We start from the raw sequence: 12,601 nt of genomic DNA, 5'->3' as shown, positions 1-12,601 counted from the left end.
CTTGCTATAAAATAATAAATACAAACAATAACTTGGTAAATGGTATTTAGTATACAAGTGATACTTATTTGATAAAATAAAAACCCATACAAATTCTAAACACATTCTACAGCAATGTGGGTCAATAGACAGACATCGCATGTTTAAGGACAAGACTTTGATACAGAAAAAAGCCACCCACTTTTGCAACCCATTTCAATCAACCCATGCCTTTCAGTCAAATACTCTATCTTAAAATACTTTTACTCTATGTAGCAAAAAATACAGGTGGGTTAAGGGTTGACAAGCTGCAGCATGCAAATCCTTTAGGCTATGAGATGATTTAAATTAATGTGGCAACAAAAATTGGCACACTCTCAGACATTTCAGTACTGTATTAACTAATGTTTTCACTGCCAACTAGAAGTATATCTATGGTATATTGAACTAAGATAGACGATATCAGAGAAGGCAAATTTGTTATCCTCTTTAATACCTAGAATCAACATGTATATTACAAGACAACCATACTCACTGGCAGTAGCTGGAATGCATGTGGACCAATAGTAGATAAGCAGTCACAGGCGAACGCCTGAAGTACTAGAGTACGAGGATGCTGAAGAATTTGGGGTAATGGCCCATTAAGCAAATGCAACCACAGTGTAACTACCTAGACAAAATAAACATAAAGATTTAAGTTCTAAATTGATCTGTTTACTATGTGTAAAGAAATCGTTAATCATAGCCATAACATCGGCAAGGATTTGAGGCTCACTCGCTCCATGGTTCTGGTGGTATAACATGTCTTCTCGGATATAAGGACTATAAACCTTATAGGTCCAGTGTACACATCTGGTTCATGTGCACTTTAAAGAACCTAGTACATCTTTCGAGATGAGTAGGGGGTTACCCCGGTGTACTAGTTCACACACAGCCACTGTCTCATCATCACTGACTCATCATAGTGCTATACACTGGACCCTCTGGGAGAACAGTCTTTGACTGAAGAGGTTATCCAGTATAAAGAATAAATGATAATAATTGACTTCACGAGGAGATGTCAAAACTATTCTGCAAACATAACATATATGATTCCAGTTTATGAAGCAATAAACAGTGGGTATGGAACTTGCTAACAAATTTTCATAAACAGGTTTTGAGGAGCAAACAGCACATAGTTTACAAACTGAAGTAGAATAACAATGAATTGCTCCATTAATAATAACATAAATTCAAATGATTTAGTTCCAAAAAAAGACTCCCATCATATCATCATTTATACCTCATCCACTTTTATTGGTGGTTGAATTTTCTCATGTTGTATTCCATCTATACTGCTATCTGGATTCAGCTGGTTCAATAAAGCTTTGCCAAATTCTTCTAAAACCTACAAAATAAAAATTGATTGAGATAATTTGACAAATTAATAATAAAGCAAAAACAATTGGGTGTAATACTGTCGATTTCAGGATCATGACACAATCACACAATTACATTTTGGTTTAAATACTCTTTATAACCTGTTTATTTAATTATGCAGGTAATTGTTGTGGTAATCATACACACAATCTTTTCACACGGTCTTTTCTGCCTTAATATGTGGTTTATACTTTGCATGTATAATAAAAGCGCACTCTGATAAAAGTACCTTGACAAATTATCAAAATAAAAACAAATTGTATCAAGAATAAAATTCGGAACTATTTTATGGCCATTGATTTTGTTATACACTATCCCTTCCCTTTAAAATATCTGTAAAGCTAAAAAATGAAAGAAGCAATACTGGATATGGAACTTTAGACTTTACTTTTTAATGTTCAGACTTTACGAAAATAAAATATATTGCTTCTAGTCTGTTTCACTGGAGTGTCCCCTGAATAGAGATGTCCCAAAGGAGAGGTTGTACTGTATTAAAAAAAACCTTATACAAACTGGATATAGATGGCAGCACACAAAATATTTTTTTATTAAGAAAGAAAAATGTAATAAAGTAGTACAGCTGAATATATAACATATCATACAGTTGGATTTTATTATAAATAATAAAAACATAACAGAAGATCAAGAGATATATACAGTTGCTTGGCGATCAGAGACAAGTAAAATTATTATTAACATTAATAAAATTGACTTTTGGTTACGATCAAGAGAGGATGTAATATTGAATGTAGTTTAGTAATAAAATCTTTGACCAATAGCTATACAATGCGACGAAATGTGAAAAAAAAATCAATAATAAAAAACTAAAATGTAAAAAAAAATCTAAAGGCAAGAATTGACATGGTTTTAATAGAATTTATGTTGAAAGCAATAAATCCTGGTTTTGCTTTATGTAATCAAAGGTTAGTGACATTACACTGCTTTTCAAATTCACATCATTTGCACATTTACTTGCATGACTTGTGAATGATGATAGAGTTTATACAATTTAAAACCTAAATCAAAACCCAAAAACCGCTTTTCCAAGCAAGATTGTATGAGAATAAATTAGCTTCCAACCAGAATACAAAATTGGTGTAAAGAAAATATAACATCAGATAAAAACCTGTCTAGTAGTGGTAGGCTAGACCTAGACACTAAATTGAAAGCTACAATATATATATCAACAGGATTGATAAATATATTTGAATTGTTTGTATTCTATATACAGAAAAGATACAGATTTTACACATTCAGAAACATTTTACAGAAAAGGTGCCTAGTTTTGGTATGGCAGGCTGCATACATAAACTGGTCACTAGAATTCAGTGCCTTACTTTCTGTGACAAATAGTTAAATTTTAAAATAAAAAGTCTCCCTACCTTCAGTCCATGGAGTTGCATAGATGGGTCTGGATCATCAATGCAGTTCACAATTATATCGGACACGACAGACAAAACAGGTCGCACAATTATAAAATAGTTCTTAGCTAATTGTACTAACACTTGCAAGGCCTCTAGTTTCACTGGTAACACCTCACCAACTGCTGTACTAGTGCTTGTTATTTGTAATCTGGTGATATTTACAATATTTAATATTATATATTAAAAAAACAATTATAAATTATTAATTATACACTTGCACTGATGAAGGGCTAGTGTTGCCCAAAAGCTCTGCTAATTTTTCTGGCTGTTTTACTTCATAAAAGCTTTTTGCTTATTTTATTTTGTATCTCCATTGAGATCCAACCACTGATACCCACAGCATTGTGTTTAATTCAATACAACCTCTATTTAGGGCACACATTCGATTTAACTAATTTTTTTAAAAAGTAATCATGTTAAGATAAATAATATTTAGGTTAAATTCAAAATACTATTACAGTAAATTATAATAATTATTATTAAATTCAATTTTAAGAGCAAACAGACAACTTCACTTAAAATGAACTTACTGGCATTGTATTGTATACATAACTTAAATTAAAAAAGATTAATAGTATTTAAGCTTACTGATTTATTCGAAATATATGCTAATATTTAGGTTAACTCCAACCACAATAGCTATTATTATTATAAACTAAGTATATATTGCTTTAAAGGTTATTACAGTATTACATGCTGACAAACTCCAGGTTACAAACTGAATTTACTGGCATGTTTTGTTACATAATTTAAGAGAAAATGAAACATAATGTGATGAAATTCGATAACTAGAGCATGATCTATTAAAACAAGACGTAATAACTATCTGTAGTCGAAATACAATAGTATATATATATGGAAGAACCCTTTGGCTAAAACTCAAAATCACTTCTATTTAAGCCGACCAAATTGTATGGATGAACGCACGCAGTGCACTTGATATTACTAATTCAAATGCTTAGCTCTTAACAACGAGAATTCTCCATCAATCATATATAATGATTATTGATAGCAATTATCTAGCTACTAAGAAATTAAAATTTATTCAATAATTGAAATGAAGATTGGTGGTTATTATGCTTGAAACCTGTATGAAGACTCTTGAGTACAAGCCGGTCAATTACTGTAAGATTCATCGTAATCAATATGGCCTAGTGTGAAACAGGCATTACGTAACGGCCTAGTTAGTGTGAACTAGATTATTATGGAATATTAATATATAATAGCGTGGATCATCTTGAAAGTATTTTTTCTTCCCAGGAAGACCCTAGCATCATGGCCATTCAAAAAATATTTTTTTTTGGATTTCATTTTTTTATTTATTCGGTATATAAAAAAAACCACAACAATCCCATGTTTGATGTAATTGTATTTTCTGTAATACATATAGCATTGAGAGTATGTTTTAAAACAGAGAGGACTGCACAATAATAAAATGTCAAGTCAAAATAATACCTGTTTATTAAACTAGCTGAATCCATATTAGAACTTGGAATGATGATATTGTGGCAAAGACCTATTATCCATGGCATATCATTTCTTGCTTCTGATTGGCCATCATCAATCACTGCTTGACCTTTGTCCTCTAATCCTGTATTCTTTTCTCTTGTTTCCAATTCGGTCTGGCTCGTGGTTGCATCTGCATTCCGAGAGGCGACTGCTGCCATGTTGGGAATGGTTCCAGAGCCAGCTCCGGTAGGCATCTTCTTAGCTGCTAGGAGCTGTGTGACCTCTGGAAGTGGGGCATTAGCAGCAGCTATTATTGAACCTAGGCAGGTCAAACATGCTGTTCGAATATTATTATCTATTGAATAGAAAATTTACATAATGAATACTGAATGGAAATGTGGAGATATTTAGTATACAATTCAGCTATGTTTATATGGTATCTTTACCACAATTAATTAAGTCAATTTTAAGGTATAACTTTTTCTGCATTCAAAATGGGTCAGGATGTAACCCTGAAATATGGTACAGGTACATCTGAGTTATATTAGAGTCAATGATGTGCAGGTATTAGATAAATAACTGATACCTACTACCTTAAACAGACAAATAGTTCCTCCTTACCTTTGTTACTAAAGAATGGTCGTATATTCCTTACTATTCTAGTCAACAAACCCTCCTTTAACTTTTCATAAGGAACATTTTGAACAACAGTTGAGAGGCACTAGAAATGTAAAAATAGCAATGAATAAAGTAAATATAAATAATACAAGTAAAGTGCATACTTAAACTGCACAGCTATGAAATTCAATAACATAAGTTTACTGAAGTAAGAATGTTAATTAATACACTTTGCAATTCCTAATGATGTAAGATATAATGTGTAGTGTTTTATATATTATGCAATAAACTTGTGTATGTTAATGTTTTATTTCAGAATCACAGCTGCAGATGAATTCAAATTAAACAATTACCGTACATATATAGAAAAAAAACGTCATAATTTGAAATATTGTATTGAATTATTTATAGAAATTAAGCAAAAAATTACAAAAAAATACAATAGAACAACAGTGTTTTGGGACACCCCAAATATTATGTGAAACCCCAATTACAGGGACACTTTCCCTTAAAACAAACAAGGGCAATTATGTTTTATGACAAGCCCTATTCAGGGCATACCTCTATAAAGGTATACTTTCTTGGGTGCAGAAAGTTTCCCCTGGGGTTCTATATACATATAACAAAATTATTAATAAAACCATAGTTGAATATGTCCAGTTTAATTTGTAATGTTAACAGTTGTGTAGCAGTGAGTTGATATTCAGTGCTAAGTATATTTTGTTATTTGTTAGGCATGTAATCTGTTAACACTATAGGACAAAGTTACAAATTGGTATAAGAAGAATTTATTATTGAGAAGTGGTATTATGGTTAATTGTTTGTAAAATGATAATATTCTATACTGAACAATAGAGAAATTTAAGAGCTCCTTTAATATGAGCACATGTTTTTGTCAATTTACAGACTTAATCTCATAAAAAGTAATATTACAATTAAAGTTAAGTAACTAAACAATGATTTTAAATTGAGTTTATTGTGCATCTAAAGATTGTCTGAGTTCAAATAAATGTCGGTTACAATGTGCTCTGAATTTACACAATGAAATACAACTTTGTTTTCATATCCATTTTGTTGTTGAAGACATTTAAAACATGTGTTAAAATAAATGATTTATATCTTTTTGAGTGTATCAAGCATTTAACTGGAAATCAAAATGCATTTTTCTTATTAAAAATGTTCATCTGGGATTGAGAAAGTAATGATTTCTAATAAAAGGTCAGCTTGACTGTTTTCACTTGAATTGTTTTGTTGAAATGTTTTATAGCCAATTTGTCATACACTGCTATGATGCCTTCGGCTACAGAAAGCATGATAAAAAGACGATTTTTAAATCAAAGCATTTATTTTTCTATAAAATCTTTTTCAAGGAAATACTAAGTTTACAAGAAAAACAAAACATATTCAGATACTAAAAAAAAAATCTCTAAATACAAAAATTAACTGTTTAGCATAGTAATAACAATGTATCAAACTCGACAGTTTTAGAGAATGATTATTAAAGGGACATTATTGTACCTTCACAGAGTATAACCACTTTCAACTTATCTATTAATACAACTACAACTTAAAAAATGTTTGAATTAACTAGTTAACAAGTTAAAGCCTGATCCACCCAAATTCGATCGAATCTAGGGTATTTTTTTTTGTAATTTAACAATTGCATGTATAAGTGAATTTTCTAGACCTCCTCTATTTTTACATTTTTTATTTATTTTTGACAATAAGTAAGTTAATTAGCAAGGCTACATATAATTATTAGTAAATACTGTGTTGAAAAACCAGTTCTCGTCAGGTCAAATATCGGACTAGCATGTGATATGCATAAGATTGCCTTGTCCTTTAGATGGGGTGTAAAGCTGTTGGTCCAGTGTACATATAGTGCATGTTAAACAACTATTCGAAAAGAGAAGGGGATCATCACCAGTGTGCTGATCTGATAGGCAGTGAACTGCTGTGGGTTTCTGGAGGGCCTAATTTGAATTTCCTCAGTTTTCAGTTAAGCTTGAGGACCAGAATAAATACTTTATACCTTTACATTAACTTTACAAAAAAAAATTGGATACAATTGATGCTATATGCTTATGTAACATATAACATCAATTTTGTTTAGATCTTTATCAATACTTACTTTAATAATTTGGGTTATTGTCATTGATGATGTCTCAGCTACCAAAGCCAACAACAAGGATCTGTGGATTTCTTTTATAGACATTGCAAGAAGTTTAGAGAACGGTGTGAATGCTGCATGACGGATCTCACTACAGAAAAGAAAAATTTAAATTCAAACAATAATAATTAAATAATATTATTAATAATCAAAGTCAAGTCAATTATAACTTACATAACATCTACATCTAAAAATATGTAAAGAAATAATATTGTGACACAAAACAAAAATCCTTTTAAAGACTAGGGACCACTGACTTCTTTACTGGTGTAACTGGTTAAAAAAAAAACACAAACAAAGCAATGCATTAGTCCATTCATGCCAAGGATAATTATAGTGGAAAGGTGGAAATCCTGTACATACATAAGATGCTCTACATAAATTAAGTCTTATTAGAATTAAGTCTTGGTGAATGGGTAGGCATCGTATTTAAACCCACAACCTGGATTAACTGTACCTGTCATCTGCTGCTGCTAGGAAATTTCTTGAACCATCTAGCATAGAAGAAAGAACGACGACACCACCAACTCTGGCCTAAAAACAGAAAATAATAAAAACATCAACTAATCCTCATTAAAATCATCATTTTTACAAGAAGTTTAAGATCAAAACAGTTATTCATCCATATAAGAGGAATTTACGCATTTCAATTGTCACCAAATTAATGTAATAATCATTGTATGATGATGAGGATGATGTGTGACATACCTTTGGTGATGAATCCTTAAGGATGCTGGTAAATAGAGTATATGAAGTTGATTGTGCTCTTGTTGGGCTGTCTGGAATAAAAGCTGACCAGTATCCAAACACAGTTCGCTTCTCTGTATTCTGCAAGAGATTAAAAAAAAATCTTATAATTAAGCTATGTTTTCTATTTCATTTATAAAAGATACATAAACATACAATACATGGACAAGGAACAAAAAAAAACAAACGCAAACAGGCACAGACCGGTCTCCTAAAAGTAAACTTAATCACTATCTAGTAAATCAAATCAAATATTTATTTCATCCTCAAATAGGAAAATATATTATCATTAGTATTTCATAATCAAATGTATAATTCATCCATCATGTAATCACCTTAAAATAGACAGAATTCCAGGACAAACAATCATGCAAAGTTTAGAAAAGTAAATTTGGGTTCCTATTACTATTTCAATATGAAATTTACTCAAACTATACAAAATAAATTTCCCAATGAAAAAAATGGCTGTAAAAATGAGTAAATGAAGTAATTTAAAATTATCTGAAAAATTATAAATGACTTACTTTCATTACAGAATGAAGACACATCAGAGCCGTTTGCCGAACTTTTGACATCATTGACCTTAACCGCGACGCCTGACCTCCCTCTGTGTCAGAGTACTCGGATTCTGAACTGCTAACACGACTCCAAATAGGCATGAATGTGGCTGCAGTGTTTGTTAAAGGTGCATCACTTAAAGCATGGCTAGTGGCTCCATTTGTAACAGCCTGGGTGGGTTCATTTTTGCTTGTTGCTTGTCCACTTGGACGACTCGTACCAGAGGCAGAATTGGTATTACCTGATGATTGTCTATTGCGGGATTTCTTTTTTGATTTTTTACCCGATTGCGGGGTTAAGCTTCTTAATCCTGCACCTCCTCCTTTTCCGCCTGGTCGCAGACACACCTCTGTATTTGGTTCTTCTTTTGGTTCATCCTTTGATTTTTCCTTCTTTGCTGGGCTACTGGTGGGTGATAGAGGTGTCGGCTCTGATTGATAGTAAGCTGACGGGTATAAGGTGGAAGGGACTTGACCATTGATGCCAGGCAAACCAAATAACATATAAACCTACAAAGCAAACAAAATTAAAAGCTCAAAAACTGAGCAAAATACAGAGAGCGACGTATCAATTTTCTGAGTATACCTTTTTTACAAAGAACATTTTGGACGATAACTTTTAACTGGACGTATCATTTAAACAAAGCAGCATAATAAAGCAAGTACTGTAATATACTTACCCATTTTACCATGTGAAAATTCAAAAAGTTACTTATGATCTCAGAAAACAGTAAGTTTATTAGAGTAGATTCAACAGTAGGATAGGATGACTGCTACAAAAAGAAATTTCCAGTTGTAAATTTGTTTATTACCTTTGTGGCTGCTAAAATTTCTCCTAATCTTTCGAGCTGAATTTTCTTGTTAGATGACAGAATAACTTGAATTCCTCGTAAAGCACTATAGACTAGCTAAAAAATTAGAAGAGAAAAAACAATCAGGATAAAGTGAGAGACAAACAAAAATCCACCATGTATACATATATGCTCTATTGTATCACATTCTCCAAGTCTTTAGTTTTTTTTTTATACCACCACCAGCAGGTATTGAATTGTGTAATCCAACTCAAGTAAGTATGAGATGCCATGTGTGCCAAAATATATTTCCATTTATGAATATTTAGCAATAATTACAAGGATTACCTCATGCTAAATAAACACTTGTTATGAAGTCTGTAATTACATTTTTTTTTTTTTTGGAATAACAAAACATTGTTCAAACCTCCTCCTCAATTAAAACAGATGTGTGTGGGATTATCGAATCAACAACAGTACTATCAGTGAAAAGTTTAGAGAGGAACATGATTTGAGACAATAAGATTGAGATTAGTAAAGTTAGATTTGTGGTACATCATGTGTTTCCTAATGAATGACAATTTAGTTGTGCTACAACTACAATCTGGATTAAATGACTGACCATTGTAGGTTTATCAAAGCTACCACAGAGACCAAACCTTTAAAGAATATTCACATTGATAGATGCCTTTTACTTTCAATGGCCAATAACCACTTGGTACCAATGGATATCTTACTGTACCAGAAACACCATACATACCCTGCAATACTCTAATTCATCTATCTTTGGTTGTTTTGGTGCCTGGAGAACTTGTAGAAGTATATTTAAACTTCTTTTTAAGTAGCATTCATCAATTACTCTATTTTCTGAATCACTGGAAATATAAAATGAATTAAAGTTAAAGTGAATATAACATAATCATATTTAATACTGGTTTGTTCAAAAGAATACCAACATTTAATTTTATAATTTTGATTGTTGTGGGATTAAAAAAAAATCTTGTGTTTTCATGCCCTTCAAATACAAGTTGAAAATAGAAATAAATGTGGGGAACAACAAAACAACTTTTCAAAAAGGTAACAAAGTACCCTTTCACACAGAAACCAGGTCCCACTCACATAATACCAAACACAGGTGTTGATGTGTGTGTGTAAAAACAGCGTGAAAGGGGTATAAGACTTTGTTATGTAGAACATCTTGATTATCATCTCATGGTCTCATTTGCCCTTTTCTAGTACTTACAGCATACACAGGTTTCCAATACAATGCAATACCAGTCTTTTAACTTCAATGTCTTGAGATTCAAGCAATGCAATAAGTAGGCCACTAGGCTGGTCACACATAAACTTGACAAGAAACTGAAAAATCAAACATATAAATATATAAGTATACTTTTATATTGTTTTAAGAATTTACTGTGATGGGTAACAGGGTTTTGGTAAATGTATTTCAACATATTCATAAAATATTCTGGGAACTATATTATAGGGTCCATATACTTTTTCAAGAATTAATCTTTTCAAGAAATAATGACCTTACCATGACCTTTCTAGCCAAAAATACATGGCTTTATCATATAAATATAATATAACAATATGATATTTGAACAATTTCAGGTTGAAATATATAGTATGTTTACATGTATGTATGCTTATTTCCAACAACAGTTTATATAACATAATAAAGTAAATATTTTCTTGCCAACAAAGTGCATGAAAAGAAGGAAACAAGAAGTTTAAAATAGATCATCTCCCCTTTTGTTTTAAACCATACTGTGTACAATTAAGTATTAAGGCATAGGCAATATGGATATAATAAAGTTTACAAAGGAACATCTTACATTAAACAAAATTAAAAACATATACTAATAAAATAAAAGTACTGTGTACGGTGTCAAATAAAAAAGAAATATTTTTAAGCCTTATGTTTCTCCATGACTTTTTGAAAGCAAGATTTTCCAAGACTTATTTGGAAATTAGTAAAAACCCCAATTTGTTTAGGCTTTCAATGACACTGTATAAACCCTTATGACTGTAGGTGTAAATTACTTGATTACCTTTGAGCATGTAGGCCCATTTTCGTAAAGTAGTGCCCCAAGTGCTCTTAAAACATCGTGCTTCATCCACTCCGGACTTTGATTGGTTGCTGCAATCACATACTCCACCACAGATTCTACAGTATGTGAAGCCAAATCATTCTATAAAAGTTTGAAAATGGTTATTGAAATTAAAATATAGAAATAATGATGAATAATAATTATGTGGATGGTAAAAAGTCTAAAAATAAAGACATTATAGTAGAGTCTAATTGAAGCTTATGGTAAGGAAGTGAAAAATAACCTTTAATCTCTGTCTACACTCATACTTTCTGTGACAAAAAAATGTGATGTGCCCATATATGGACATGATACATGATGATGTAATATCACTACTACCATATTTGGGAATATCACTACCATATTTGGTAGTTTGATAGTGTAGACACACCTTTAGATCCAATGGAGGAACTTGAAATTTCAAAATATTAGACAGAAAGATAGACATAATTATGTTATGTATATGCTTTTTATATTGATTGAATTTTGATAACAAAAAACCCTAACCCTTGATTGAGATATTACTAAGGCTAAAGAATATTTTAATATTTGATTAAAGATGTATTGTCCCCCAAAAACATGAGAAATGAAGATTAATTAAATCAGACTTTGAATGTTTTATTTTGTAGTTTTATTAAAGTTAATCACTTCCATAAAAAAAAACGAAAAAAAAAAATGTTTTTACTTATGAAATGACAAAATAAATGGTTAAAGTCAACCAAAAATCCATTGGCTGGCAGCCAATTTGACCATTTTTTCTTTAAATTACATTTTTTCAGGTAAATACATTTTTTTTGGATCCAATTTTTGGTCAAAGTGGATAACTATTATGTTACATTAAAAAGGAATATTCAACAAAAATGTTTTTAAGAATTATTTTTTCAGAGGGACAATACATCTTCAAATTTGGTGATGTAACATTTTCAGGCTTTTTGTATGTTAATACATGTACCATATCTCAGTAATGAAAAAGGATTTTAAGGCTATTTAGGTAAACATTGGCACATGTGTGGCTGGAAAAACATGCGTTTTGCAAAACAGAACTTCTATCTGCCCCAAAAGAACCCAAAAGATAATCTCAGGAGGTGCAAAAGTGGCCATGTTACCACTTGATGACTACTGCTTTATGATGTTCAATACCTTTTGATGAGCGAGAAAAACTATCAGCTGACAAATCTTGGCAACAAGGAGGTCATGACCCAGAGGTACAAGAACACACAGCCTGCATAATGTCTCATTCACATCCTTTAAAAGAAACATAACTTAGGCCTAATACAAATAATATACAATAGTTTCTGTCATTTGTTATTAGTACTACAGGTGGTTAATTGTATGCTCTATGGTAATTAGC

At 31.3% G+C, this 12,601-nt stretch overlaps 1 protein-coding gene across 1 annotated transcript in view; it reads right to left on the bottom strand.

Annotated features, from left to right (window-relative positions):
- LOC144834475 (HEAT repeat-containing protein 6-like) overlaps window positions 1-12,489 on the bottom strand; it is a 40,996-nt gene extending 28,507 nt beyond the window's left edge. Inside the window, exons 1-14 of the mRNA XM_078689279.1 lie at window positions 12,391-12,489; window positions 11,212-11,352; window positions 10,398-10,513; window positions 9,915-10,029; window positions 9,176-9,271; window positions 8,331-8,873; window positions 7,768-7,887; window positions 7,517-7,593; window positions 7,021-7,150; window positions 4,893-4,992; window positions 4,278-4,626; window positions 2,781-2,970; window positions 1,262-1,366; window positions 515-649 (exon numbers count right to left, since the gene is read on the bottom strand). Coding sequence (XP_078545405.1) covers window positions 515-649; window positions 1,262-1,366; window positions 2,781-2,970; window positions 4,278-4,626; window positions 4,893-4,992; window positions 7,021-7,150; window positions 7,517-7,593; window positions 7,768-7,887; window positions 8,331-8,873; window positions 9,176-9,271; window positions 9,915-10,029; window positions 10,398-10,513; window positions 11,212-11,277 — 2,142 coding nt within the window. The 5' untranslated portion in view covers window positions 11,278-11,352; window positions 12,391-12,489. The remainder of the gene's footprint in view (window positions 1-514; window positions 650-1,261; window positions 1,367-2,780; window positions 2,971-4,277; window positions 4,627-4,892; window positions 4,993-7,020; window positions 7,151-7,516; window positions 7,594-7,767; window positions 7,888-8,330; window positions 8,874-9,175; window positions 9,272-9,914; window positions 10,030-10,397; window positions 10,514-11,211; window positions 11,353-12,390) is intronic.
- Between the last annotated feature and the right edge of the window lie 112 nt (window positions 12,490-12,601).

The sequence above is a fragment of the Antedon bifida genome, chromosome 2, assembly GCF_963402885.1.
Source record: "Antedon bifida chromosome 2, ecAntBifi1.1, whole genome shotgun sequence".
Classification (NCBI taxonomy): Eukaryota; Metazoa; Echinodermata; class Crinoidea; order Comatulida; family Antedonidae; genus Antedon; species Antedon bifida.
Note: the sequence above shows the minus strand (reverse complement) of the source record. Positions and strands in the feature narration are given on the sequence as shown.